The sequence below is a fragment of the Cyprinus carpio genome, chromosome A22 (assembly GCF_018340385.1).
Source record: "Cyprinus carpio isolate SPL01 chromosome A22, ASM1834038v1, whole genome shotgun sequence".
NCBI classification, from domain to species: domain Eukaryota; kingdom Metazoa; phylum Chordata; class Actinopteri; order Cypriniformes; family Cyprinidae; genus Cyprinus; species Cyprinus carpio.
Genome location: NC_056593.1, coordinates 8434098 through 8458786, shown reverse-complemented (window position 1 = coordinate 8458786; position 24689 = coordinate 8434098). Strand labels below are relative to the sequence as shown.

General features: G+C 35.6%; 2 protein-coding genes and 2 pseudogenes across 5 annotated transcripts; all 4 read right to left on the bottom strand.

Moving 5' to 3' along the window:
* Window positions 1-1331: 1331 nt before the first annotated feature.
* Window positions 1332-2986, bottom strand: LOC122135005 (glutamic acid-rich protein-like). 2 transcript variants are annotated; one of them, XR_006153267.1, is made up of 3 exons: window positions 2676-2986; window positions 2064-2406; window positions 1332-1542 (listed from the first exon to the last, which is right to left on the bottom strand). XR_006153267.1 is itself a non-coding variant. In XM_042712440.1 (3 exons), the coding sequence occupies exons 2-3, from the start codon at window positions 2302-2304 to the stop codon at window positions 1869-1871; spliced, it is 306 nt and encodes a 101-aa protein (XP_042568374.1). In that variant the 5' UTR covers window positions 2305-2406; window positions 2676-2986; the 3' UTR covers window positions 1845-1868. The 2 variants fall into 2 exon arrangements, 1 of the variants encoding a protein (XP_042568374.1); XM_042712440.1 differs by lacking the exon at window positions 1332-1542 and adding an exon at window positions 1845-1933.
* Window positions 2987-3498: 512 nt separating this feature from the next.
* Window positions 3499-5677, bottom strand: LOC109047277 (annotated as a pseudogene).
* A 4182-nt stretch (window positions 5678-9859) lies between these two features.
* Window positions 9860-14416, bottom strand: LOC109047631 (annotated as a pseudogene).
* Window positions 14417-17583: 3167 nt separating this feature from the next.
* On the bottom strand, window positions 17584-21910 carry LOC109075856 (amine sulfotransferase-like). Of its 3 annotated transcripts, XM_042712435.1 has the most exons (7): window positions 21440-21910; window positions 20456-20514; window positions 20049-20251; window positions 19851-19977; window positions 18333-18427; window positions 18031-18211; window positions 17584-17770 (listed from the first exon to the last, which is right to left on the bottom strand). In XM_042712435.1, the coding sequence occupies exons 1-7, from the start codon at window positions 21505-21507 to the stop codon at window positions 17643-17645; spliced, it is 861 nt and encodes a 286-aa protein (XP_042568369.1). In that variant the 5' UTR covers window positions 21508-21910; the 3' UTR covers window positions 17584-17642. The 3 variants fall into 3 exon arrangements, with proteins under 3 accessions (XP_042568369.1, XP_042568370.1, XP_042568368.1); XM_042712436.1 differs by lacking the exon at window positions 20456-20514 and having other exon boundaries at window positions 21440-21587; XM_042712434.1 differs by lacking the exon at window positions 21440-21910 and having other exon boundaries at window positions 20456-21325.
* Window positions 21911-24689: the final 2779 nt, after the last annotated feature.

The window sequence follows — 24689 nt, the reverse complement described above, 5'->3', positions numbered from 1 at the left end:
GAAAATTGTGATTTCTCAAGCAGGGTTCTTGCTGTCTGTGTCTTAATCATAGCAATTTCAAGATATGCCCGTCTTCGAAACCCTGTGGATTCACCACAAACAACCTCGGCCTAAACAGGCCATGTTTAAATGGGTCATGATCTAGCGAAAAGGGAAATATTTTTGGATTTTGAGAGGGCAGATACGAATGCGAGCTGACTCATCCTGTTGACGGATGTCTGTATGAAACGGGTTTATGTCTAGTGCCCTTGAGGTCAAAAAATTGGATTAACGTCATATGGTGACAGTTCAGATAGTTGATTTGTCTGCATATTTAATTTCGCTGGTTTGGAACTGTGGTTTGAGACCAAAAAAAATGGGATTTATGCAGAGAATTTTTATTTAAAGAATTAGTAGCTCCATCTAGTGGTAAAATAAGATAATGTCAGAGAATAAATTTGTGGATTTTATTTTAAGACAATTGTTCAAACATAATTAAACAACAAAACACAATGAATATTTAAAGGGGTCATATGATGTTGCTGAAAAGAACATTATTTTGTGTATTTGGTGTAATGAAATGTGTTTATGTGGTTTAAGGTAAAAAAAAAAAAAAACACATTATCTTCCACATAATGTACATTATTGTTTCTTCTCTATACCCTGCCTTTCTGACAACACATAGATTTTGAGCTTCAAAAATGCTCTTCAGAAAACTAAACAGGTGATGTCACGGACACTACATCCATGTTTTATACAGTCTATGGTCAGAGAAACAGATGGCATTGTAGTCTACTCCCAGGATCAGGAAACAGTCCCCTCCATAAAAAGCACTGCAACACATCAGTATATTTGGGTTGAACTGTTCTGGAACAGTGTTGTAAATACAACTTACCACTGATTTCTAGTTGTGTCCTCTTTTGGAAGGCCAAATGAAGTATTTTCGCTTTGACAACGAAAAAATGTCGCCATGACATGGTGCCAGCGGCAACAGCAAAAATCAAAGGTTATGCCTTCTTTCTTTGCTTGAACATTTGGGCGGCGTTATGCAAATCTTCCCACATCGTGGACATAGACATGTGGGGCGTGTTTAAATGAGGCATTTTGGGAGGGCGTGGACAAGTCTAAATTTTTATAAAGAATATCTCTTTGGTTTTGAGACTTTAGTCTTTGCAACTTTACAGATCTTCTTTATGCACCAAGAGCTTGTAACACTCCAAAGAGAAAGAAAAACCCGAAATCGCATCATATGACCCCTATAAGAAAAACATCTTAAATGTCAAACCTGTTAACAAAACACATCTTAATCCATATATATGTGCAAAAAGTAGGTAAATATACACCTCAATTACACCAAGACCTCTATTAACATCACAGTCCAGCAGGATTTACTTTTCAGCAGATGTCCTTCTGCATTATGTCATACTAAGACAGATAATTAACTCAAGGTGCCACAGATGAGCCAAGATTGGTCCATATATGGCGATTTTTGTGCTGATTTTGCAACTTTTTGCGATCCTTGGTGGCATTATGTTTCCTCTTCTTACTCAAGAAGTTCTCCAGCTTTATGTTTCCTCTTCTTACTCAAGAAGTTCTCAATAAATAAATTACTCAAGAAGTTCTCCAGCTTGAATCAATCTCCAGCGAATAATAAAGACAAAAGCACATGACAAAATTACTAAAACTTACTAGTTACATTAATTTAACAATAATTTAGTCGTTGGTAATTTTACTAAAATTAAAATGGAAAAAAAGTATATAAAAGCAAAATATGAATAAATCCTATAATAATTAATCAATATAAATAATACTAAACACTACAGGTACTTGTGGTTATTCAATCGTTTCATAGGCTCGTTTTTTTCCCTGAGGCTTTGTGTCACAATAAGCTATTTTATTGTACCAACTTTATTCTGTAGCCTCATGATTTCCTGAAAGGACATGGTTGATAATTCTGTTCAAAAACAAAGACATTAAAGTAAATGTAACATGGCTCTTTTAAACAGCGTCAGCAATTATATATTCCTAATTAATAACTTAAAAGATAAAACCATTGCCAGGGTTACATAAATATCTGATCTTACCTTTTTTAAGGTTTCCTTCTGTGTGTGATTGTACATTGCCGACTCCTTCATCTTCATGGTTACTATCTGCTTCATCTTCATCACTCCCTGACTCATCTTCATCATCCACGCCATTGTCTTCATCCTCTTCAGGTGCTTCATCTTCCTCTGCAGATGCATCTTCATCTCTCAAGTCCTCTTCATCCTCTGCTGAAGTTTCTATCGTGCTCCTTTTACTTAGTAAAGGCAAAGTTCTCTCCATCTCTAAACGTCCTCTTCATCATCTGAACTCTGATGATCCATTTTAGTCAGTTTCTTTGCTGATTTAGGCATTATGTTTTGGTTTTTGTCCTTTTTTATTTATCTTGTTTAGAGGTGTAGAAATGAAACATCGTTACGTTATTAAAAGGAAGAAATTTGAGAACATATCAAATGAAATATGTAAATAAACAGATTTACTTGTTAATGCTCAATTAAATGAATGCTGAATAATCAATTAAAACTGGTCTGAATACGGTTGTGTAAGTTATAGTTTCAAATGACAGATTTCTACGTCATATTATCATTCAACTACACTAAGAACTATAAGAAAAGCTGCATTTGTTTGTTAGTATTTTTCTGAAATGCTCGTACTTGCTGTGGTGGTGTTTTTATCCAGACATCTCTGCTTACAACAGGTACAACAGACAAACATGCCAAAAACAATATTACAAACAATATTAAAGATTTAATGTTGGGCCACTTAACGCAAAGAACAATAAATGTTAACAATTATTATGTCACAGAACTAGCGAAGATGAATATTTGAGAGGAATGCGCTTCACAATCTCACGTGGACGTTTGAGACAGCGCATGCGCGTCACAGAGCGCCTTTCAAAATAGAAGTCCGAGTATATTTAATAATTCGTCAAAATAAATGTGGGACACTTTTATATTCCTGTTTATTGCATTTAATACGATAGCTTTGTAAATTCATTCATAATAATCCAGGCAAGGACCACGAATAATAATAAAGCAGTATCTTGAAATTAACTGTATTATATTATGTTAGATTTAATTCTAATTTTAGTTTCCACAGGAAGTCCTTTAATTTAAAGTCTTTCAAAACAACATAGAGATGGGAGGTACATTTTTATATTTTGGGAATAAACTTTTAATTTTTGAGATTTACTTTTACCAACATTTAATATAACTTCCAGTATTTCATTTAGTTGTTTGTTTAACATTTACAACATAAATGTAAAAATTATTACATTGATCAAATATAAAATAGGTTGAAAATTACAGACCATAAATTCACATGTTCACAATAACACTTTAACCTCCATCAAGTTAGCCTATCTGTTATCAGTTTTGATATGGTCATGTAGCCAATACATCCTTGCATATATTATGTATTTTTTTTATTATTTTTTTTTTGTGTTATTGTTTTTTGTTTGTTAGTTTGTTGTATGTGTTATAAGTTTTCAGTTTTCATCCCTGCAATTTTGAGGTGCATGTTAAGAGGTACATCCTTCATTCTTTCCTGGTAGATGCGGTCGAAACATTCACTCTGAGCCACGGTTAAAGAGTTCTTCCAGTCCCCAACTGTTCCTGTAATACAGCAGGTTGATAACATTAATATAACATTTTCCCACTCCAGCTGATATGTCAAATTTATCACATTTAATAATGAACTTTTAAATAATGATCTATTTCAAAAGTCTTCAGTGACTCCTAGAAGAGACGTTGCATTAACAATGATTAGATTGTGCACAGGCCTGATTAAGACATGAAGGGAAGATAATAATGCTTAGAAATATGAAAACTTTTGTCTGACCTTTGCGCAAAAAAGGTCCTTTTGGACAGTCTGTGTCAGTCAGAGAAGGGGATTCATAGTTGGCCAAGGGGTCTTTCTTCATGTGCTTGAACGTGGCTGTTTCCACCACTTTATCAATCGCTGCGTCTGACAGATTCTTTCCCACAAACTCACAGATTTTCACAACGACGGATCTGAGGTCCTGATAAAAATTTGTACATTCATACAGCTACCGTGTATCCAAAGAGAAATACAATTACTCAAAAGAAGTTTGATGGAAAGCTGAAAGGGTCGTAAGCCAAACCAGTCTCACCTTGATCATTTCTTCATAAGTAAGGGATCAGGATGTTGTATTTGTCTTTATTTGTGATCCATCCTTTAACATGGTCAAACCAACAGCCACCAAGCACTACAAACCAGAAGCAGCCAGCATGGCCACCAAAAACAGGCTGAGAAGAAAAGGTAAACTGCATAATCTGCAAAAGACTATAAGAATTAAGGTGAGGAATTGGTTGTTAAACCAATAATTAAATAACAGGAACCCTTTAGTCCTGTACTACTATTTTCCAGAACTGCAAACTACATGGGGATTGTACATGAAGGTTCTCAGATACTTTGCTAAGGTAAAGAATCCTGAAACATGACCCCACTTAATAAGAACCACAAGCTGAAGTGGTGTGGAATACATTAAAACAAAACTCTTAAAGGCTAAATACAGATAGGTTAAGAGTGACCGGCACCACAGAATATATGTTCTAGAATCCGGCAGTAAGTTTTGAGAGTTGATTTTAACTCCATCTCCTACTCTGAAAGGCCCATCTTGCTCATTGATAGTCGCAGCTCAAACCACGACTGCCTTGGCACCTTGCTGTTGTCTGACTTAAACTGGTGCTGGTACCTCAAGAGTCGTTCTCAACCTGTCACACTGTCCAACACTGTCAATTTGACTTGTAATGCTGTCCAACACTGTGTATTTTTGTATTTCATATGATATTCTTAATGTTTTTTATATAGGCCTAGGCTATAATGTTTTGACTCTTACTGCATCCTGTGAAGAATTTTTTATCATGTTGTTGGAAAAATGGAAATATGACACCATGACATCTTTAGGGTTTCTCATGACATAGATGACCTGACAGCAAAGACAGATGTATTAAAACCTGTGCATGACATAAAGCCATCTATTTATGAACATATACACACTTTTCCTTTTCTTTGCAGCATTTTGGGCATCAGCGGCTGGAGTAAATGGGCACAGAAGAGTCTTGGAGATGGACGTGTGTTGTAATCTCTCCCTGTTATCCGATACTCTAGCCAGGGCATCTGGTAATATGTGATTTGGTTGGCATTGTCCGGGAAATCTTCAGCATATATTAACGTCATGATCCGCTGGGTCCATACCGAACCTGAGAGACCAACGTAGAGTCCAGCATAAAATACTTATGTTGGACTTGATTGAATTTTTGGTATATAACTCTAAACACTTATGTGGTAATGCAAAGTCCACACTGTTCTGTTAGCTTAAACTGTGGCAAAGTCAAAGTATGCTGAAAGTTGGACTACAGAGGTAATAGAAATCTCATAAATACAGCCTAACATCTCACTTACCAGATTTGGGGAAGGTAACAACAAAGACATCATCATCCTTTGTTTCAAAATCCACCAAACTGTCAATATATTCAGGAGTAAGATCATAATTGTCTCCTAAATTCAAGACTGTTCCTTTGTATGTGAACATTTTGTCACTAAGCATTTTGTATTCCTGCTGAGCCATGTTTGACTAGTAAAAATTGTAAATAGCGGAGAAGACCTTGATTTATGCAGGGCCAGATTTCACTGAGAAACGAGCTGTTACACAATAGTTAAAGTGTTATTTCTTTTTGTGTAGTTCATGGCCGACCTTTGGACTTTAGACGTCAACTTAATGTTATCATTTCAAAAGTAAATGCAGTATTAAAGTTCAGAAGGCCAATAAAATCACAAATATGAATGCAAAGACATGGTGTAATGCACATATACAATGCATTAGTTGCATGTGGTCCATCTTTATTCTTTCGATAATATCCTAGATCAGTGATTTTCAACCTTTTTTTTACTTCAATGGCCCCTGTTGTACAACACAATATTCAAAGGCCCACTGTATGTTCTGAAATAAAAACAACAAAGGGAGAAAAAAGAAAATTTTATTTCGGATTACATCTTGATTTTATTATTATTATTATTAGAATTTTAATTCAGATTAGTTGACTTATTTTAATATATTTACAATAATTTATTTATTTCGATGTTTTAAAATCTTTCTGTGGCCACTTTGCTGAGGGCCCCTTTTGGAACCCGGTCCCCTGGTTGAGAACCACTGTTTTAGACATACTAATAGAATAAAACATCAATATAATGGTCATAAACAGGCTCAGAAAGAAAGGTTTTATGTGATGTATCATTTTCATATCGGTTTATATGGGATCATTTAAGCCTAATGAAAACCTAACACTTAAAACAACACTGTTAAAAGTCATGCAGTAGTTAAATAAGCGATGAGGGCAGTTTATAAAAAAAAAGTTTATAAAAAAAAAAAAAAAAGAGTGGTTTGTCCCAGGTTAATCCCATCATAAAAACACTTGCAGTTTTGAACGTAGATAAAGACTATGATTTTTGAACGTAGAAAAAGAAAAAAAAAATGATTAAAGTAAATAATCACAGATATGGGAGTGAATTTATTATCTGAAATTTAAATTATTATCTAAAATTTAATTATATTGCAGTTTTGAACGTAGATAAAGATATATATATATATATATAAATATATATATATATTTAATTAATATTATCTATGCTATTGACTTATGACACGAACTGGTGTTTGCTGACATCTACCGGTCATTTTGGGGAACTGCAGGACCTTAGAAAAATCAGAAGGGATACAACAATTACAAAATACATGAAATACAATTATTATACAATTAATCATTAAAGCAAAAGGAAGAGGAGAAGGAAAAAAAAAACACCCAATCAGTAAGAACTAACCTTAGGCTTAAGCAGAGTCGTTGAAAGTGTTTTTAATGGCTCTGCAATAGCGTTTAAGTATTCATAAATGTTGTTATTATTATACAAAATAGAATAGGCCTATTTATGAACGGTTATCACGTTACATTTGCACATTTTATTGTATGTATTTGGCGCATAATAGCCTATATTTACTGCTTAGGCTACTTGTTGCCTGGCATAAATGCATATTCAGGGTTTTTTTTTTTTTTTTTTTTTTGCAACGTACAACAACTGCAAAGAAATCTGGTCCTAACCGAACTAAAGCCAAATGAAGATGGCGAAGCTGATGCTGCGTGCTTGATGACTCCAAAACAAAACTAAGACATAACATAACTTGAGAAGCACTGATCTAGATATAGCCTACTAAGATAATAAAATATCAATAAAATGGTCACAAACAGACTCAGAAGGAAAGGTTTCATGTGATTTATCTTTGTCCTATTTCTTTATATAGGAAAGATTCAGCCTAATTTAAGCCTAACATCAATAACGACAAGTTAAAATGAATGAAATAGTTAAATAAGCAATACGGACAATTTAAGAAAGTTCACCCTATAACAATTACAAAATATAAAAAGTACAATTATTTGACAATTCATTTTAAGTTAAAGCCTTTAACGTACTGCATATAGAGGGATTTTTTTATTTAAGTGAGTTGAATAGAAAAATCAAAAAATATGATTAAAATGATGAAAAACTATTAAAAGTTTATGCCATCCGCAAACTAAACTACTATAAAGGTCACATTGGTGTTCTTTTCACAATACAAATGACCACAAGAACCAGACGAGTCCTCTGCACAGACTCTGTGGCCGGCTTCGACCCCTTCACCATGTGATGTAGTCAATCATCAAGCGGAAGGAACGGGATGTTCTGAGTGATGCTAGTCCACATCTGACTTGTGATGCAACCTGGAATTAAATCACACCATGTTGCTTTGGTTTTGGTCTTCGGAATGTTAAGACACCACACATTTCAAATTTCCCACAATCATACACATGTGTGGGAGCAAAAATCACGGCTTGTGGTTCTTTTAATCCGTTTCAACTGTAGCCTACACGTCTCAAACGTATTCAGTCTACCCTGTATAAATTAAGATGATTTGACTTGATTACATAAATGCCTGTCATCACCAACGTCTTTTTCAGTCAAAATACTGTATTTCACACTGTAGGACAGACAGATTCGTAGATATTTAACTTAGTAAATCTATCTGGTATCGGCGACGCTTCTCTCAGATCAAGTCTTTGAAAAAAAATGACATTTTACTAACGATATTTCAGTGTGAATTTGCGTACGTTAGAAGTGCATTTTACTTAAGTAAAATTATCTGCCAGTGTGGTAATAAAAATTATCTTAATGGTGACGTGTTGGACGCGGAGAACTAGCTTGTGACGCGATTGACCGGGTTCGAGTCTGGCTTTTGCTGAGCTCGCTCTTCTCACTTTTTCCATCACATATCACATTAGAATGTATTTTCAATAAAAATGAAGAAAATGTTCTAAAAGTGGAAGTAAAGTGCCTAACGAGTGTTTAGTAATGATAAAAGTATTTATAATTTTAATAAATAGAATAATTTACACTCTGTTATCATTGCATCCAGTTACTGTACAACAATACTGAGGTGCAAAAAGTATCCACCAGTATAAGTATAAAGTATAAATAGCATCTAATTATTATATACACTTATTGCAAAGAACTGCTACTTTTACATGGTAAATAGAATATATCATGATTTTCAGTAGGTGTAAATAGCATCTAGAGCTATTTGCACTTAGCCTACTGTAAATAGTGACGATACTCAGAATTTGTACTCTGCATTTAACCCATCCAAAGTGCACACACAAACAACAATAGGCAGCCATTTATGCTGCTGCGGCGCCATTTATGCTCGTGGTATTGCCAGCCCAAGATTCGAACCCACAACTTTAGGATTAGGAGTCAAGCTCTCTAACCATTAGGCCACGACTTCCCCCCATAACAGCGGTTGCTTAGAAAGTATGTTAATTCCAATTAGTGTAAATAGCCACTGCCGTATTTTTCTTACCCTATTGGCAGATCATTTGTAAAATAAGGAAAATGCACTTAAATTATTTTTATTTATTTATTTATTTATTTATTTTTTGCCTGTGAGATACCATTAAAATGTATAGCCTATTAGTTCAATAACCCACCGTTCTGCCAGTTTTCACATGTGATATTATAACAATTAAACTTGTATTGAGTCTGAAGTATGCAGACAACTTTTTGACAGGAGCTTGTTGCCATGGTGAATCATCATTTAAGAGCTCCATGGATCATGGCTTTTCATAGTCGTGGTGCGCACACTAAACTCAACCTACTCAAAGTTGACTGAACTTACACAATTCAGCTGTTCTGAACCCGAAAACCCAGAGTAAGTCAACTCAGAGTTCAAGTTTTAAGTCTACACCTCTGAGTACTAAATTTGTAGAGAGGTTCAAGACAAGGAAGTGTTTAACTTGCTAAAATACTATTAAATGCTTATTTGTGGGTGAAATTTTTACTTTCATGCTCATAAACATTGAAATAGGCTACCGACCTTTACTGTAAATGAAAAGATGGACCCTGGATAAAAAGTTTCAGTTTTAGCAATGAAACAAACAAACAAACAAACAAAAACAACAACAACAACAACAACAACAACAACAACAACAACAACAACACTGTCTTAATGAAACTTTGTTAAGTGAAAATTTTTGGTTAATTTATTGATTTTTTTTTTTTATTTGTTTTTAGTGAAAAGTTTTGTTTATAAGGTATATGAGTGATTCAAAACAGACATTTGGATGAATAAAAAAAAGTGAGAGACTGACAGGAATATTTGTACTTTTTAAAAGTCATTTTCACACCATAATGACCATTCACACCACATGACCACAGAAGTGAACCTAAAAATGTATTAATTATTTTTTAAATGTAATTTATTTTTTATTTTTTAAGTGTAGTAAAGATACTAATCACTGCCTGACTGTTATCAGTTTTGATATGGTCGTGTAGCCAACACATCCATTCATAATGCATTCTTTTTATTATTGTGATAGTGTTTTTTCTTTATTAGTTTGTAAAATGGATGTTACGGCTTGAGTTTTCATCCCTGCAATTCTGAGATGTCCCAGACCATGTTAAGAGGTACATCCTTCATTCTTTCCTGGTAGATGCGGTCGAAACATTCACTCTGAGCCACGGTTAAAGAGTTCTTCCAGTCCCCAACTGTTCCTGTAATACAGCAGGTTGATATCATTAATATAACATTTTCCCACTGCAGCTGATATGTCACACTTATCACATTTAATAATTAACTTTTAAATAATGATCTATTTCAAAAGTCTTCTGTGACTCCTAGAAGAGACTTTGCATTAACAATGATTAGATTGTCCACAGGCCTGACTTAGACATGCAGGGAAAATAATAATGCTTAGAAATATGAAAGTGCTTAAATTACTAACTCTTAATATTTCACTTTTGTCTGACCTTTGCGCAAAAAAAGTCCTTGTGGATGGTCTGTGATAATCTGAGGAAGGAATTCATAGTTGGCCAAGGGGTCTTTCTTCATGTGCTTGAACGTGGCTGTTTCCACCACTTTATCGATCGCTGTGTCTGACAGATTCTTTCCCACAAACTCACAGATTTTCACAACGACGGATCTGAGGTCCTGATAAAAGATTTGTACATTTCATTCATATACCGTATATCCAAAGAGAAAAACAGTAACTCCAAAGAAAGTTTGATGGAAAGCTGAAAGGGTCATAAGCCAAACCAGTCTCACCTGATCATTTCTTCATAAGTAAGGATCAGGATGTTGTATTTGTCTTTATTTTGTGATCCATCCTTTAACGTGGTCAAACCAACAACCACCAAGCACTACAAACCAGACACAACATTAGTGTTTTTTAACTTGTTTGTTGGCTGATCTTGTTTAGACTGCATTCTGAGTTATTTACACTGTTGAAGATTTGGATTCTCATGCTAAACATGGCCAAAGTTTCAAAAAATGAGTTGGACATATTTTGGAGTATTTTTGTGCCAAATAAATTTTTTCCAGGTTCAAATTATTTTTAAAAAGTATTTTTATAAGTACGGAATTACTTTTATGGGCACTACTCCACTACTCTGAGCGAGAGCAAGAGCAGCCCATCAGTGTACTTCATTGGGATTATGTAAGTCATCGGCAGCGCTGCACAGGACTTGATCGAGAAGATTGTCTTTAAAGAGTGTGTGTTTTTGGTTGTGAGGGAACGATAACCTTGTTCAGGCTTCCAAGAACCCAGGATTAAGGGAATAGTGGATGCATTTTATTTTTCCGAGATAGCAGCAGAGTTGCACATGTGTGTTTGTTTGTTCCTGACATTTCAGTGATGAATGTTTTATAAACAAGGCCCAGTTAAATGCTGTATTTGCAGATTGTTTGATACTGAAAGATGGAGTGGTCCGAGCGATAAAAGATCTCAGTCATGAGTCTGAACCTCAGGCAGAAAGTAAAGCTCCATTACACAGAAACGCTTTTAGTTGTATGAGTACAAATTTTGTATCGGATATTGACATTTCGTCCAGACAGATGCAGCGTTTTTGGAAGCATGAAACCAATTTTTTTTTTTTTGAAACCAGGTCCCAGAATGGATAAATCTAAAAAAACGACATCCTTGCGTTTTTTTGCGCACACAGCCAATCTGTATATTTTGTGAAACAATGATGGTCAACAGCACCCCACATCTCTATGAGGATTAGTACGAAAGAAAAAAAAACGGATTCGATAGTGAAAGGTCTGGCTTCATGTGGACATGTGTCTAAAACTGCATCAGATTTCTGTGTTTTTGTTGGCATTTGGCACGTAATTGCATATTCACTAGCAAGGACCACGCCACACTGCGAATGTAGGGAAATAAATCTTTATTGTATAAATGTAGGGATGAATGGGAAAGGGAAGGATGGGAAAAGGGATGATAACAGGTTGATCTGGGCATCCAATGTTGGTGGCCCAGAGAGACTCAGGATGGAGATATTGTCTCGGTTATGTGTGGCTGAGTGATTAGGACCCCCTAAGATTGGAGAGAGCTGAGGTTAATGTGGGCTTGGCGAATGTCATTGAGATTGTTGAGAATGTAAGAGCGGTAGGCTTGTGACGGCCAGCGGAGGACTGGGAATTGGATGGTGATGTCGGAGATGAGGGATGGATGGACAGATTGAAGGTGGATGAAGTCGGAGCAAATTCAGAGCATCTTAGAAGGCCAAAGAATGCAAGCAAGTACATGGACTCTAAGGTCTGATCAATGACGGGATTTAGTAACCCGAGTGTAGTGATAAGATGTAGATACTGTGTAGGTCAGTGGTAAGTGGAATCTGTTTATTGATAGGAGAAAGTTCTTGTTTTCGCAGACCTTTGATGAGCATGGAAATATGCAAATGAGAGATGGACAGACAGTTGTTGCCGGTTGAATCAAGAAGTTAATTCCTGATAAGTAGGTTTGGATAGAGCAGGTACGTATTTTTTAGAAGGGAATGAGCATGGGTGATGAAGTTGCAGATGGACAGAATGTCGGTTGAAGGAAAAGCAAGCTGATAGGAGGTGTGATAAGCTTTCAAACAATTCCAATCGGTTAAGTATGCTGAAAGCATGCTTGGGGCTAGACAATTGAGAATTGCTTCTTGGATGGCATCTGAAAAACTTCTAATCAGCATGGTTAATTTAAGATGTTTGCTGAAAGTTGGGACTGAAGTTGGATAAATGTCCAATTCTGGAGCCAAGAGCCTGAATTTCTGCAAAGGAAAACGAGACAGTGAGTCGGCTATGGCGTATCCTGGGTAGTGAACAACAGACAAACTCGTATTCCTAAGACCAGTTTATGGCAGGGCCCCTCTCTAACTGCTGGTGTGGAGGGAGATGTGCCCCAATGTGATTGGATCTTGATGGAGGAAACATAAATAAATGTTCAGAACCATCAGATAAGATGCCAAGACAACTGCCACATCTGCGATGAGTATGGCTGTCTCTATTCGTGGATCTTGATGCTGGAGATGAGGGAGCCTGGGATCGAGTTGGGGTTGAATACTACTCTATAGGTACTCAAGATTAACATGAGATAGGCCCAAACTGTGTGCCTTACAGTATTTCCCCTGTATTATCATTCTGTTCACCATTTGTCTCATTAAATTTGCTGATTAGTTCCTCCCAATTTTTACTTCCAATTCAGTTCAGTTCATTTTTTCTGGTGTCTTCCATGTTGTGGATGTGGTTTGCTTACCTGGCTTTGTTTGGATTTATCTGTAGACATTAATAAATAAAGTTTTAAGTTCGAATCTTCTTCCTGGTGCACATCACTGCAACTATTTGTGACAATGTATGAGAAAGAATTTATATATATTCTTTGTTTATTATATATTTTTATGAATAGTTTTTAGAATTTAGAACAGTGTCTGTTTTGTAAAAAAGAAAACCGATCAAAGAAAAAAAAAAAAAAAAATCATGCAAAATATAAAAAAAAATATATAATTTTCAATTTACACATATAATTTCATGTATTTTCCTATTTTATATATACACTCTTCTTAAACATTATTTTATGCATTTTTTTTAATTAATATTAAGTGTTCAATTTCAAAATAAACACACACACACACACACACATGTATTTTCACACACACACACACACACACACACACCCCCACAGACAAAAGGATATATAGTCCTATTGTTTTTGGCTCTTACTCAATCCTGTAAAGAATTTTTCCAGTATCTCATTGAAGCTCTCAGATGAAAACCAGGTTTTTCATGTTGTTGGAAAATGGAAATATGGACACCATAACATCTTTCGGGGTTTCTCATGACATAGATGACCTGGCAGCAAAGAGCAATATGTTAAAAACTTTCATGACCTGCTGACATTGCTGACTGTTCATTAAATCGATTGATTGAATGTGTACACACTTTTCCCCTTTTTCTTTGCAGCATTTTGGGCATCAGCGGCTGGAGTAAATGAGAACAGAAGAGTCTTGGAGATGGACGTGTGTTTTTTGTAATTTTTCCCCTCCTTTGCTCTGTTACTCTAACCAGGGCATCTGCTCGTGGGTTAGTTGATTGGCTTTGTCCGGGAAATCTTCAGCATATATTAACGTCATGATCCGTTGGGTCCATACCGTACCTGAGAGAGGTAACATAGAGTCTAGCATGAAATCTAGGGGCTTTATTGAATAATTTGTTAAACATTTTGTCAATTACTGTCAGTGTCATTCACACTGTTCTGCTAGTTTGACTTTTAGTGGGCAAAGTCAAGTACATTAAAAAAATGTGACTACAGAAGTAATTGTAAATAGACATTTCATAAATACATCCTAAACATCACACTTACCAGATTTGGGGAAGGTAACAACAAAGACATCATCATCCTTTGTTTCAAAATCCGCTAAACTCGTCAATATCTTCAGGAGTAAGATCACGATAGTCTGCCAAAGTTAAGACTGTTCCTTTGTAAGTGAACATTTTGTCACTAAGCATTTTGTATTCCTGCTGATCCATGTTTGAGTTCTTCTTACTGAACCAAAAATCAAATCAGCAACACTAAAGAGTGTAAATGGTTAACAAGACCTTAATATATCCAGGGCTAGATTTTCACTGAGAAAATAGCTGTTACAACAATAGTGAGTTGAAGTGTTATTTATAGTTTCATGGCCGACACAGTGTGGCCAAACTAAATCTAATTATCATAGTAAAAATAGTAAATACAAAATTCATTAGGCCAATAATAAATCACAAATATGAATGAAAAGACATGGTATAATGCACAAATTTTTTGGGTTGCATTTTGGTTCCCCCCCCCATATTTATATTTTCAATAATATTCTAGATTAGAGGTTCCCAGGCTCTCTGAATTTAACTATGATTTGTTTGTGATTCCAGAAGTTTCAGACACAAAGGGTAATAAAAGGAAAATGTGATTTCAGTTTTTACTTCTTGACATTATACAATAGCATTTTTAATTCCGATTATTTTAGATTGTTATGTATAAATATAGTAATGATAATTTATTAATTTTAATATTTTAAAGTTTTTCTGTGGCCCCTTTTGGAAGTTTGCTTAAAACCCACTTTTTGGGCCCCGGTTTCCTGGTTGAGAAAACACTGATCTAGATATTACTAAAGATAATAAAATATCAATATAAAACGGTCACAAACAGACTCAGAAGGAAAGGTTTCATGTGAATTTATCTTTGTCATATTTCTTTATATAGGATATGTTTTTTTCAGCATAATTTAAGCCTAACATCAAAAACGACTGTTAAAAGTCATGCAATAGTTAAATAAACAATAAGGAGAATTTAAGAAAGTTCACTCTGTAACAATTACAAAATATAAAAAGTACAATCATTAAACAATTCATTTTAAGTTAAAGCCTTTAACGTACTGCATATAGGGGGATTTCTTTTCTGAACTGAAGTATTTTTAATTTAAGTGTCAAAAAGGTGATTAAAATGAAAAATTATTTAAAAGTTATGGCCATCTACAAGCCTATAACTATCTACTTTCAAAAGAGGTCGCATTGGGTGTTCTTTTCACACTACATACTGTATGACCACGAGAACCAGACGAGTCCTCTGCACAGACCCCCGTGGCCGGCTTCGACCCCTACACCATGTGATAGTCAATCATCCATGCAGGCAAGGCAATCCCTCAGGAAGGAACGGGATGTTCTGAGTGATGCCAGTCCACATCTGACTGTGATGCAACCTGGAATTAAATCACACCATGTTGCTTTGGTCTGGCCAGAGGAGATCTGGCCCCCCAACTGAGCCTGGTTATATATATATATAATGGGGTGGAGAGTTGGGAACGGGATTGGCAAATTACCTTAAGTTGGGATTCGAACTTGGGTCGCCAGAGGTGCAGTTGCACTATATGTCAGTGTGCTAACCACTAGGCCAGTGGATCCACTAGCATGTTATATTTAACAAACAATCCAACAACCCTCAACCAACAACCAGACGCTAAGACGTCTGTGAATGACCCCCAGGCCCCTGGTTACCATGGTAACCAAGACACCTCTGCCAGACCAGATAAACTTTACGACTTTAAAGTATGTAGAGAGAATCTCCCTTTACTTAATTCCCTCTCAAACAGACACATACTGTTACTGACTTCTTTCATTAATTCGTAGCAAAAACATTCTGTAAATGATCATGCACATCCCCAGAACATTGTGTGTATCATTACTGTTTTGTACAGTGTTTATGTATGGTATACTCTTTTATGCATGTGTTATGATAGATCACTAATATAACTTCACCCATAACATGTTTGGTATCTATGAGCTCCAAATTACGTTATTTTACTGTTTAACACTGTTAAGTTAAGCTGCTTTGACACAATCTGTATTTATATAAAGGTGCTATATAAAATTAGGTGGGTGACTTGAACTACATAAATGTCTGTCATCTTTTCTAATCAAAAATATATTGTATCCTGACTGTAGGACTTGGAACATAGACAAAATCCCCATAGATATTTAACTTACTAAATCGTATCTGGTATCAGCAATGCACTGGCGTATCTCTCAGATCGAGTCTTTGAAAATGTTGGTTGTTAAGAATCAGAACTAGTGATGCCTGATCCAAGGAGAATCGCTCTTTTGAGGAGTCCATTAGTTACTCTTGAATCGCGTTTTGTGATTTCGGTCTGCATCATTTCGAACAGTTTCACTCGTGGACTGTGTTGCTTTTCTGAGGTATTTTTTTAAATAAACACATACTTATTAGATTTAAACTAGCCAGATATTTAGTTACATATGAGTAGCCCAACACCGTCACATTGTTAACATGTGTGGTCGAGTGCATGATAAACATCTAGATTTAGGAGCCTGGGTTTGAAACGGAGGTGCTCAGGTTTGTTGAGCATGGTTCTCACGGGTCACCTAATGCTTCCTTTGGAGAGAAGAACATGCAAAAGGACCAGGATTAGCAAACTTCTCTTACACTACCTGAAGATCTGAATTCAGATTTTTGATTCTACAGTCTGACATAACAACTATCCTAGGGTCTACAGCACCTCTGAGTGCTAAATGTGTAGAGAGTTTCAAGACAAGGAAGTATTTTACTTAAATTAAATGCTATTTTAATTTTGACTGAACTTTTACTTGCATGCTCGTAAACATTTAAATACTGACCTTTACTGTCAGTGAAAAGATGGACCCTGGATAAAAAGTAAAAAAAATAAAAAAAAATAAAAATAAAAATAAAATAAAAATAAAAGAAATCAGTCTTAATGAAAAAGGATTCACAACCCATTTTGATTAAATCGATTGAAATTTTATTTTGAAAAGTGATGTCACAGTTCATTTCTTTATTTTTTTTCATATTTCATTACAATGAAAATATTTACAAAGAGAAAGTGTTTTTTCTTGTAAATAAGGTGAATGGAGTGATTGCAAAAACAAACAAACAGACAAGAGGCTGAATTAAAAAAAGTGAGAGCTGACTAGAATAATTGTACTTTTAAAAAAGTCATTTTCCACCACATGACCACTGAAGTGAACCCTAAAAAGGTATTCATTATTTTTGAAATGTAATTAATTTTAAATAAATTTAATAAGTTCAGAAGCCCAGTAATATATTCATCACTGCCTGACTGTTATCAGTTTTGATATGGTCGTGTAGCCAACACATCCATTCACATATTATAGCTTCGTTTTGTTTATCGTGATAGTGTTTTTTCTTTATTAGTTTGTAAAATGGATGCCAAGTCTTCAGTTTTCATCCCTGCAATTCTGAGATGTCCCAGACCATGTTAAGAGGTACGTCCTTCATTCTTTCCTGGTAGACGCGGTCGAAACATTCACTCTGAGCCACGGTTAAAGAGTTCTTCCAGTCCCCAACTGTTCCTGTAATACAGCAGGTTGATATCATTAATATAACATTTTCCCACAGCAGGTGATATGTCACACTTATCACATTTAATAAAGGAACTTTTAAATAATGATCTATTTCAAAACTCTTTTGTTACTCCTAGAAGAGACGTTGCATTAATAATGTTGTAGATTGTCCCACATGCCTGATTGAGACATACAGGAAAAAAAAGATAATGCTTAGAAATATGAAAATGATTAAATTACTAACTCTTAATATTTCAGTTTTGTCTGACCTTTGCGCAAAAAAAGTCCTTGTGGACGGTCTGTGATAATCTGAGGAAGGAATTCATAGTTGGCCAAGGGGTCTTTCTTCATGTGCTTGAACGTGGCTGTTTCCACCACTTTATCGATCGCTGCGTCTGACAGATTCTTTCCCACAAACTCACAGATTTTCACAACGACGGATCTGAGGTCCTGATAAAAATTTGTGCATTTCATGCAGATATTCATATACCGTATATCCAAAGAGAAAAACAGTAACTCCAAAGAAAGTTTGATGGAAAGCTGAAAGGGTCATAAGCCAAACCAGTCTCACCTTGATCATTTCTTCATAAGTAAGGATCAGGATGTTGTATTTGTCTTTATTTGTGATCCATCCTTTAACATGGTCAAACCAACAGCCACCAAGCACTACAAACCAGACACAACATTAGTGTTTTCAGTGGGGGGTTGGTGCCAAATACACTCCTTCTAATAAGTTTAGTAGAGTATGGCCCTGTATGACGTCATGAAGGGCGGAATTCCTTTTAATTCCAATTAAAGAATTATAATTTCCTGTTTGACTAAGTATTTATTTTGCATCTAATATCTCCTGTGTTGACCTTCTGAATATTTCTCTGTTTCACTTAAGGGAACAGTAGATGCAGTTTGTTTTTCAATTCCAAATGCATCAAGTTTCTGTGTTTTGTTGGCAATCGGCGCATAATTGAATATAATGCAAACAACGCTAATGTGCTCACAACTCTTTAGCTCTGCCCACGGCACGCATCCAGGATGTTTTCTGAGAAAAAGCGTAAAGATGTATCTTTCTTTTATAAAATCTGGATCAAATTAAAGACTCTTTGGAGATATGAAGGCTGCAATACTACTCTATAGGTTCTCAAGATTACCATGAGATTGGCAGAAACTGTGTGTTTTAAGCCTTCTACACAATCGCAATCCTATAAGATCATTGCTGGTCACACTGTGCGACATGGATCTAATAAACTTGGGTACATCATGCACGTAGACTGTACAATGATGACACATATTGACTCGTAGGCTACAACGCACATTTCTATAGAAGAATAAAACGACATTAGCATGTGCTAGTGGTAAACAAAAATAGCATAATAAATCACACTTTGACTGTTGTAGTTTTTATGTGTGCTGAAAAAAAGTGGGAGTGGCGAAAGTGGAAGAAATAAGAGCTTGAGGTAAGCAGTTTTATGTTTTCATGTCGCATTTTTACTGGTTGGTCAATAAAGGTGGGTCGTAATTGCAAGCACACTGTGTGATGAACATGCTGAATTTCTTACACTGCACGCCAGAAAAATTATCTTAGGCTATCTTTCTAATCTACTCCTGTAGCTCAAGTAGAAGAGCATTGCGTTACGAAGCGCAAGGCTGGGGGTTCGATTCCCCGGGAACACATGATAGGTAAAAATTGATAGCCTGAATTCACTGTAAGTCGCTTTGGATAAAAGCGTCTGCTAATGCATAAATTTAATTTAATTAATTTACTTAGGCTTTGCAAGACTATGACAACGGCCATCTATGAACCTCTCTAACTGTACGACACAGGACCACCGATTAGGAGCCACGATCACAAAAATCGCCACGATTGTTTCACAATGCCAATCTTTTGTCTGGGACAGCCGAAAATCGTGCAGTGTGTCCCGGGCTTTATGTCCCCTTTAATTATCATTCTGTTCACCTGTTGTCTGATTAGTTCCTCCCCATTTATACCTCCAGTTTAGTTCAGTTAATTTGTCTGGTGTCTTCCATTTGTGGTTATTAAGAGTTTAATAATAATAAAAAAAGGATATATAGGCCTATTGATTTTGGCTCTTACTCAATCCTGTGAAGAAGTTTTCCAGCATCTCATCAAAGTTCTTGGAAGAATCCATGATTTTCATGTTGTTGGAAAAATGGAAATATGACACCATAACATCTTTAGGGTTTCTCATGACATAGATGACCTGACAGCAAAGACAGACATATTAAAAACTTTCATGACAGTTCATTAATCGATTGATGAATGTGTACACACTTTTCCTTTTCTTTGCAGCATTTTGGGCAACAGTGGCTGGAGTAAATGAGAACAGAAGAGTCTTGGAGATGGACCTGTAATGTATTTTTTCCCCTTTGCTCTGTACTCTAACCAGGGCATCTGCTTGTGGATTGGTTGATTGGCTTTGCCCGGGAAATCTTCAGCATATATTAACGTCATGATCCGCTGGGTCCATACCGTACCTGAGAGAGTAACATAGAGTCTAGCATAAAATACTAGGGGCTTTATTGAATAATGTTAAACATTTTGTCATTACTGTCAGTGTCATTCACACTGTTCTGCTAGTTTGACTTAAGTGGCAAAGTCAAAGTACATAAAAAAAAAAACTGACTACAGAAGTAATTTTAAATAGACATTTCATAAATACATCCTAACATCACACTTACCAGATTTGGGGAAGGTAACAACAAAGACATCATCATCCTTTGTTTCAAAATCCGCTAAACTGTCAATATATTCAGGAGTAAGATCACGATTGTCTGCCAAAGTTAAGACTGTTCCTTTGTAAGTGAACATTTTGTCACTAAGCATTTTGTATTCCTGCTGATCCATGTTTGAGTTCTTCTTACTGAACCAAATCAGCAACACTAAAGAGTGTAAATGGTGAACAAGACCTTAATATATCCAGGGCCAGATTTCACTGAGAAAATAGCTGTTACACAATAGTGAGTTGAAGTGTTATTTATTAGTTCATGGCCGACACAGTGTGCCAAACTAAATCTTAATTATCATTTCAAATAGTAAATGCAATATTCAGAAGGCCAATAATATCACAAATATGAATGCAAAGACATGGTATAATGCACACATTTTGGTTGCATTTGGTCCATATTTATATATTCAAAAATATTTTATATCAGAGGTTCCCATGCTCTTTGAAGTGAACTTGTTTGCGATTGAGTGATTCTGTGGCCCCTCTTGGAAGTTTGCTCAGAGCCCCTTTTGGGCCCCGGTTTCCTGGTTGAGAAGCACTGATCTAGATATACTAAGATAATAAAATATCAAAAAAATGGTCACAAACAGACTCAGAAGGAAAGGTTTCATGTGATTTATCTTTGTCATATTTCTTTATATAGGATAGTTTCAGCCTAATTTAAGCCTAACATCAAAAACGACAAGTTAAAAGTCACGCAATAGTTAAATAAACAATAAGGACAATTTAAGAAAGTTCACCCTATAGCAATAACAAAATATAAAAGTACAATTATTTAACAATTAATTTTAAGTTAAATTTTTTTTAAGTGATGTGAATTGAATAGAAAAATCAAAAAAGGTGATTGAAATGGTAAAAAACGATGTAAAAGTTATGCCATCCACAAACTAAACTACTTTTAAAGAGGTCGCATTGGTGTTCTTTTCACACTACATACTGTATGACCACGAGAACCAGACGAGTCCTCTGCACAGACCCTGTGGCCGGCTTCGACCCCTTCACCATGTGATGTAGTCAATCATCAAGCGGAAGGAACGGGATGTTCTGAGTGATGCTAGTCCACATCTGACTTGTGATGCAACCTGGAATTAAATCACACCATGTTGCAGTGGAGGTTCTACATTGAATTACACCCTGGGCAAGACCCCCTTGGAGCCCTGTTCTGTAACAGAAAGTCATTTTTTGATTTGAAACCCCATAACGTTTTGACATAAAAACTGAGATGTTGGTTTATGGAATACAATTCGAAAAGTAATGATAATTACACAGATTTGAAAATTCCGTTGGCTAATTACAGGGCCTAACGTTAACCCAACTGATGGAAATAAATAATAACTGAACTTGTAACAGTTTTGTTACAAAGCACAAAATTATGGTGAAATTAAATCTGGTGTTTGTTGAGTTAAAACCAAATTATTGTTGTATAAGCAAAGCAAGCATCATAGCAAAAAGGCTAACAAACTTAAAAGAGTTAAAAGAGACCCACCAATTAACATTATCCCTTCATTCATGACATGGATACCGTAATAATCATACAGAGAGAACATAGTTGCATACTTTTATCTTTTGCTCGTTTCTCCTCTTTTTTTTTTTTTTTTTTTTTTTTCTAAATTGGGCACCAAATGGCTTTGACCTTTTCCTGTCCATCTCTGTGTTTATTTGGCACTAGACATTCAACAGATTTCTCATCCCCCCAACACTGTCACTCACGACCAGAAGTCAAGACTAAACCAATTCACCTTGGTGACCACATAATCGTTTTGTTTTTATTATTTATTTCAATTAATTAAAAGAAAAATGTGCAGGAACTATAGGCCTGTATTTATAATATTATGAATGAAATATGCGTTATGTGGAAGAAAGTCGAGGTGTGACTGACTTTAGCCCAATAATTCCATTAGAGTATTGCTCTTTACAGTGGATCCCCCCCTTGTCCATCCATTTGGGAGAGACCCAGAGGTGAACTGTCCTCAACTGTTTACAACTGTCCTATTTTTAAAGCGGCTATACAGCAGAATTTAATTTTGTTTGCATTATTGACACGTTATTTTACGGTTTAAGACTTAAAAACTTTTGATTAGGCAGCTATTTTTTCTCTAATTTCTAGCTTTTAATTGGCTTAGAAATCAGATAACTGCTGAACAATAATCAATAATAATGATTTGTTAATGTTTATATACTACAAACACTTTTATCACATAATAAAGCAGAATAGTTTCTATACTGTAATAAATGCTATGTCAGTTAGCACTGCATTGTTCATATGCTTTATTTATTACCTGGAGATGACTTGAAAAACACAAATAAACCATATATTGTTCCAATCATGTCTTCATGTTTCCAAATGTTTCTGTTTGTCTGATATTGCTGTTTTCATATAGCTGGATGCTTTTGTCCATTTTCCTGGTTCTGAAACACACACTGCATGAGTGTTTAGCGCTCCGCAATGTTCATCTCCCCTTATTCTGGGTGACTGGGTCCGAATAAAATATCAGGTTATGCACTGACTATTCTGTCTCTTTGAGTTTAAATCTATATTTATTCACACCAGCTCTTGAAAACCTCTATGCGAACACACTTGGCTGAAAAGGTGCGGGGGACGAATTTACGTGATATTAAATGTGAATGGGACACGTCCCCTGCGTCCCCCGTGTAATCTACGACCCTGTATGACACCATGACATCTTTTAGGTCATTTCTTATAATATATGATAAAGAAACAGTAAATAAGAGTTGGGGGCAGTTTAAGAAAGTTTATCTGTGGATTTGTCCCAGGATAACCCCATCATGAGAACACTTTTGAACTTTTAGGATGCAGTCGTAGAAATCGATGCACAAACACTAACTTCATCAAAAAACAAACAAACAGGAACATTGAGCAACTCCTTGACTTTTAGGGTTGAAATGATTTGACACGGAAATTATTATATTTATGAACTTGAACTTGATGGTGTTTGCTGACATCCACTGGTCATTTTGGGGAACTAAAGCATCTTATTAATAATCAAAATATCAAATAAATAGACTAATATCAGAACGGTCTTGTAACTGGGGTGGGAAAAAATACTATGAAAGTCAATGGCTACCAGCAACTGTCTGGTTACCAACTTTGTCCAAAATATCTTCTTTTGTGTTCAAAAGAAGAAAGAAACTCATACAGGATTTGAAACAAATTGAGAGATGAGTAAAATGGTATTTTTTTTTTGTGGTGGTGGGGTGGGGGATTGGGGGGTTATCATCGTCAACATCTTTTCCATTGAAAACATATTTCACACTGTCTTAGATCACAGACAGGTATGGATATTAACTTACTTAATTCTCGGGTCTTTGAAAAAAAGAACAAAAAGACATTTTCCTAACAATATTTCAGTCATCAATTTGTGTGTCCAGTTTTTTATTATTATTATTTTTTTCCGGTTGTTTAAAATTAGGACTAGTGATGCCTGATTCTTTTGAGTGGATTCCTTGATCAATGAATCACTGTAACTGTTAGAGAAAAGCCCTTAATGGGTTGGTGATTCGGACTGAATCATTAAAACAGTTCACTCGCGGACTGAATTGTTTGAACAGTGTTAGCCTTTAGATGCTCAAATTAACATGTAGGCCCACGTATTAGATCAAACTAGCTGATTATTTATTAAACATACTCGTAGTCCAACACCAATAGTCACATTTTTACCATGGTTGAATGTGTACACAGGGGCAGACTTAGTGATTTGGGTCCCCTAAGCAAACTTCAGGCATGGGACCCTAACACAATAACTATGTGCTGGTTGGGTGTGTTTAGTGGGTTTTGCTTGCTCTCTCATAGTTTATATTATATTTACTTCTTCACAACTTACAAGTATAAAAAATTAGTCAACCTTATGCTGACACCAACTTATTATATCTGATAATAACTGTCTCGAGTTTGAGCTCTGTCACATTAATTCTTTATTGTCTATTTTTTAATCTTAAAATCTATTTTATACACCATCATTTTCGTTTCTATAACGTGTGACTATATCCTCTATCGTGTTCTGCCACAAAAACAATCAGAGCGCCTTGTTATCACTATAGTTTTATTTTGATTTCCCGAGTCTGCTATTAGCTTATAGCCCGTTAGCATCGCCACCGTGGTTGCCACTAAACCCGCGTGCATTGCTAATACTCTATTCACAACACATTACCAATGCTTTACTCACTGT